A 6,000-nucleotide genomic window follows, 5' to 3' on the forward strand; every position below is an offset into this window, starting at 1 on the left:
TCAATTGGCATTCGTTACCGCGAGATGGCGGTCGGCGCGCACCAATCGTCGCGTCCATCTCGCTGTCGTGCCCATATAATGATCTTCACAGGGGCAGGAGAATGAAGTTGAGCCTCTCATTAATTGGCGTTTTGAGCTGAGATCGCTGCGCGAAAGATAGGTTAATTCCTCGCCCGCTCGAGATCGTTGTCGCTCAAAAAGGAAGGTGAGCGAACGTTTTCTGGAAATCAGATCCAATTACAACAAGGCCCGTTAACTTTTTGTTCTGTTTGCCAGTGGTCGAAATACTCACGCGCAATGTTGACGGACGGGGTTCGCGTTATTGGATCGGCTGTTTTATTCCCTCGTTGCACGGAAACGTGGCAGAACATTGGTCGCATAACTCAAAACCCTACACCCCACCCACGCAGAGGCATTTACATACAGCGAGCACGTCTCAATTAGGAGCGCTAATGTATGCCTCGACCAAAGACCTGATCTGTCTGACGTCGACAGATAGCAGTGAAACGTGACGAGTGTCGACTATCGCGGGAAAAGCACTGCCAACTTACCATCGCTCTACTATTAACAACACTAATAAGAACTGATATTGCCGATTCTTTTTGCTCCAATCGGCTACTCTGAATTCCATTTAGGTATCGGTAATGGCCCCTTCTCGATAATGAGAGATTTATTTTTGTTTTCAGGTGAGGACGAGGAATGGGGAAACGAGAGCGAGGCGATGTCAGGAGAACCTCGCACGCCGAGCTCTGGTGGGGAGCGCGTCGCCTCCAGTGGTGGGGCATCGCCGGTTTCTGAGGGTTCTACCGCTGCTTCTCCGCCACGATTACGTCTTAACACGAGTCTGGCGACTGATCCCGCTCTCGCACCGCAAGCTACATCTCTGAAGCATGAACCGCCCTCTCCATCACCTCCTCCGCCACCGGTCCAACAACCGAGAGATTACTTGGCTGGCCTCACGGCTGCAAACTTTCCAGCGCTGTTTCCCGCAGCGGCCGCAACACCCCCGGGATATATGTGCCAACCTTGTGGAATACGATATTCTTCACTAAGTACTCTTCAAGCACACCAAGAACACTACTGTTCCAAACGGAGAACGAAACCTGATGGCACGGAGACGTCTGCAGATGCTGCAGCTGATGAGTCGAGTGGAGACTCCAAAACGCCGCGACCTTTAGGCAAGCAATACGCCTGCACCTATTGCTCATATAGTGCTGACAAAAAAGTTAGTTTAAATCGTCACATGCGAATGCATTCCTCGTCGCCTGTTAGCAGTAGTACTCCGGTACTACCTCCCACCTCTAATGGCGAAGCTGTGGAAGGTCAGCCAGCACAAGACCGATATTGTGTAGACTGTGACATACATTTCACTTCAGTTAAAACTTTCCGGGCCCACAAAGCACATTACTGCAACACGCGGCAAGTCGTCAAACAAGCATTGGCTGCAGCCAGAGCAGGTTCAGCAACATCAGGGTCGGCGCCACCATCTCCTGGGGCAACTCCTCCTGCACAGAATCAATATGCTTTGGCGCTACCAACAAATCCAATTCTCATAGTCCCATATTCGATATTAAGAAGTGCTAGCACACTACCTGGTACTACCTTGCCAGACCCTGATACACCGTGCTTTTTATTACCAAACGGAACATTCCAACCCCTTAGCAGAGCGTTACCAAATTTAAATACAAATGAAGTCAAGGAGCCCGAAGTTTTAAAGTCTGCGAATAGACCGCGTGAGCAATCTCGTGACGGCACTACGCCATTAGATCTGAGCGTGCGGCGTTCTCCGGAATCTGTAACGCCAGACGAACATGAAAAGGAGAATAGAATTCGTTCCACAACCCCTGAGCAAATTGTTTGCGCTCCATCGTTACCCGGCTCTCCTGGAACCCCATCTCCTTCGAGGCGATCATCCTCTCCAAGCGGGGAAAGCTCTCCTAAACGAAGTCGACGTAGTTCAAGAGGGCCGACACCAAAACCGCCGAGCATACCTTCGCCCCCTGAAGAAAAATTTCCTCCAGTCGTGCCAGCGCCAATCTTACCTCCCGGTTTGGCGTTAAGACTTGCCACAGACTTACCTGTAACGGTGCCACCCCAAGTACTGGTTAAGCAAGGGGTTTCGAAGTGCAAAGAATGCAACATAGTGTTTTGCAAATTCGAAAACTATCGGATACACAAACGGCATTATTGTTCCGCTGGTGGAGGGGAGGAGAGAGCTAGTCCTGCGCCCCCGGAGCCTGGTCCGCCGCCGCAGTACCGACAGCTCATTTGCCTAGCGTGCGGCATACATTTTAGTTCGCTGGATAATTTGACAACTCATCAGGTGTATTACTGTACGAAGAGGGAGACTCGGTCACCGCGCAGCGTGCCCGAGACGCCGAGGCCAGCTTCTGGTTCCGACGGTGGATGGAAATGCCCTTGCTGCGACGTGGTGTCGCCGACGGCCGCAACAGCACAGCGGCATATGGAAGCACATGCTGGCGTGAAAGCGTTTCGCTGCACGATCTGCCGGTACAGGGGGAACACGCTGCGGGGCATGCGCACTCACATACGCATGCACTTCCGGGAAAAGCCTGCTGATCTACAGGTTAGTGTTTAGGTACGACAAATGTTTGAACAGTCTACTGAAATCAGTAAATTCTATCCAATTCTTTTTTTGAATATTTGATTATTCTTTTATATAGTTTTGTATTTTAATTTAATATTTGAGTAAAGTAAAATTCTACTGTAGACATAGTAAAGATTAGATTATTATCATTAGCCGAAACGTAGATTGACTGATTTATAGCAATACATTAAAGCACTTCGCTAGCGTGATAGACTACTACCTCAAACTATTCTCGTTCTGAAAGTAGACCCGTCCGCAGCAGTAATCCGGCGGTAGGGCAGTGATGATGGTGCTGATTAAAGCTTCGTTTACGCACGATGTTGTCTCTGCACTGAAATCTAAATACCGCATGCCGCAAAATTAATATTTAGCTTTGCATTCGCTAAAGCATTTGTCGCTTCGGCGTAAAACTGCTTTAAATCGTAATAATTAAAATGCAAAAATAACCTATTATTCTCATTTTCCAGGAGGAGAGCTACATCTCATGCGTAGTCGAGGAAGAAACTCGCGAGACAACATCCCCAGCCCCAGCCGTGGGCGAGAGAGTCCATCGATGCAGTTCTTGCGCTTACACCTCCACGTACCGAGGTAACGTGGTACGACACGCGCGATTAGTCCATGCGACCGAGGAACCAGAATCCGAAGACACGACCTCCCCGATCCCAACTGTGGACATAAAAAAGGAGCCAGACACAGAGGAAGATTCCCCAAACTTCTGCAAATTCTGTAACATACCATTTAAGTACGGCAACTCTTATAAAGCTCACAAGCAATTCTATTGCAAAGCTAACCAAGAGGCTGCGGCTAACAATAATGTGCCGGCAAGGGTCAATGATGCGTCGGTTGTATGAAACGGTGGTTCTAAAAATATTAGCGATGTTGTTGTGAAATTATTCAAAACTTTCTTTAAAAAAAGTATTTGAATATTACCTTAAAAATATTAACGAAAGCTCTGTAAATGACTATGAAATATAAATAAATCAAAAATCTATCTTAATAATATTTAAAATACGTACTAGGTATCTGCCTGCAACGTTGTCGTAAAATCTAGGTAGCCTATGCCAGTTTTTGGGATGCAAGCAATCTCTGTATCTCCTTTTCGTTAAAACGGATAAGGGTGAAAAGACACAAACGCACATTTGCATTTTTATAAATGCGAAATACTAATATTACTATTAGGTAGTATGGACATATTAAATTAAATTTACTATAATTTTCCGTTTGTTTGTATAACATGGAAACTGACTCATCTAAAATGTACAATATATAGGATACTTACACATGTTAAAATGAGTAGTTCAAATACCATTCCATAAAATTCAGAAAATGGTAAATGTTAAAGAACAACCCAAAAATATTTTCAATGTAGGTACTGAATGCTCAGAAAATAATTTCACAAAAAAATCGCCAATTTTACTAAACCACTCTTACCTTATAGGTTTTAATCGTCAATCTTAGCTTCCTTCGCTTCCGAACGTTTAAATGTCTCTATAATATTAACACGTTATCGGAACTATTCGAATTATGTGCAATAATTTATCAAGTTAAATGTAAAAAATATCGATATCGATTTAAGGACCTTAACTGTACTGCATATCAAAGCCAAATCGATGTTTTGACATTCAAGTGACAATTCACTGAGTGAACGGAACGAATGAAATCTCGGCAAATGTAAATACAGCCCTATTTAGATTTTGTTATATCGTAATTGTTATTGTAAATCATTAATTAACTAGTTAAAAAAAAGTTAACCTCTTTCGTCATTTGTATTAGTATACGTTAAAATACCAAATTGTAAATATATTCTGTAAAGATATTATTATCGCATTATTATTGTAAAACTAAATTTTATTACCATTTGTTCTAAGTGATTGTTCTTTCTTTGTTGTTATTGTAATTTTTGTTTATTATTATTGATAATAAGGTATTCTTAAGGCTCCAATACACATTGGACTAATGTGTTCGGAGAGTGCCGACCAAACGTGTAAGGATGCGTTTCCACTAAAGCGGGGCGGAGATATGTTCCAACATGTATTATCACGACAAAATGTGATCACTTGATAAATAAAATCTCTGCTTCAGTTGATTGGCATCCTTAGGATGCGATTTGGTTTCGAAGACGAGAGAAGCGAAGCAGACTTGAGTTCTTTGACCAATGAGATTATTAATACATTAGTGATAAAATTATCAAGTGATCAACCATTAATAAGATCATTCCTCAGCGTCTCTATTTCACTTGTCTCGTCTTCAGTGGAAACGCACCCTAATCGCTGTTTGCGATATGTAACAAAACCCTTTGATGTTTGAATCAAACCCCACAAAAGTTGGCTAACCGACTCGCGCTGGCCGCACGCTGAAAATGTACGTCAAGTGGCCCTCTGCACATTCACCAAATGCATTGGCCAATGTGTAATGGACTCTTTATATATGAACTTTACCGAACTTTGCTAAGCAATCGAATGCTCATTCCATTTTTTCCGTGCTTTTACAAAGTTTCTGCCGATTTTATTAATTTTTTTATTTTGGTGACACTACATGGTAATATTTTACAATTAACTACTAACTAGGTAGTCTATTATCAAAATATTGTCATTTTTTCTTTGAGTAGGTACATTATAAAATACAACAAATTTTATTAATACAATTTTTACGCCATTTTCTTTAAATCAATAAATGGTTACTTCATTTTATTTATACAATTTTTATTTTCTTTAAATCAATAACTGGTTACTTGAATAGGTAACTATTTGATGGAGTGATTTTATTAGAATTTGCTACATAAATATCGTGTAGTGTCATTAATGTAGAGTTCTTCCCCAAAAGCTGTAAGCTTTTTACCTAAGTTATAATGTAATTTCACTACACGAATATGCTATTATGCGGATTTTTATACTTAATACGGTTTTTTTATTCAATGCCTATTTCACCATTTGTAAAAATGCCTATTCTTTAAATTGACTGAATGTTATATATATATACTTAATTATTTTTTACTATTTGGATGTTTTCGACTGAATAAATATTTATTCAAATTGATATTTTGTGAATTCGTAATTTGTCATCCAAAAGCAGTCATATTGAATAAAAAGACACAGCCTACAGCGGCGTAATTTTCCGCTAATTGCCCACTAAAGAAAAGACTAAGACTGCTAAGAGCGCGTTTCCACTGAAGCGTAGACAAGCGGAGCGGAATAGAGGCGATTCAGCCAATCAGATTATTAAGAAATGATGTGATACAATTATTAGGTCATCTAACAATAACTTGATTAACGTGTTAAAACAAGTCTGCGATTGGCTCCGCTTCAGTGGAAACACATCCTTAGACTTTTAAATCAACTAGTGGTGAAATAGGTGTAATAAACCATTCATAAATTTTGTGAACTTAAAAAATT

At 41.5% G+C, this 6,000-nt stretch overlaps 1 protein-coding gene across 7 annotated transcripts in view; it reads left to right on the forward strand.

The window, feature by feature from the left end:
* LOC123866471 (zinc finger protein ush) overlaps positions 1-5,288 on the forward strand; it is a 240,163-nt gene extending 234,875 nt beyond the window's left edge. For 6 of the 7 annotated variants that reach the window (XM_045908070.1, XM_045908087.1, XM_045908062.1 and 3 more), the window contains 2 exons: positions 687-2,587; positions 3,076-5,288. In XM_045908070.1, coding sequence (XP_045764026.1) covers positions 687-2,587; positions 3,076-3,459 — 2,285 coding nt within the window. In that variant the 3' untranslated portion in view covers positions 3,460-5,288. Of the gene's footprint in view, positions 1-686; positions 2,600-3,075 lie in introns of all 7 variants that reach the window. The other variant, XM_045908118.1, reaches the window with a different exon arrangement.
* The last annotated feature ends 712 nt before the right edge of the window (positions 5,289-6,000 follow it).

This window comes from Maniola jurtina, chromosome 1, assembly GCF_905333055.1.
Source record: "Maniola jurtina chromosome 1, ilManJurt1.1, whole genome shotgun sequence".
Taxonomy (NCBI): Eukaryota; Metazoa; Arthropoda; class Insecta; order Lepidoptera; family Nymphalidae; genus Maniola; species Maniola jurtina.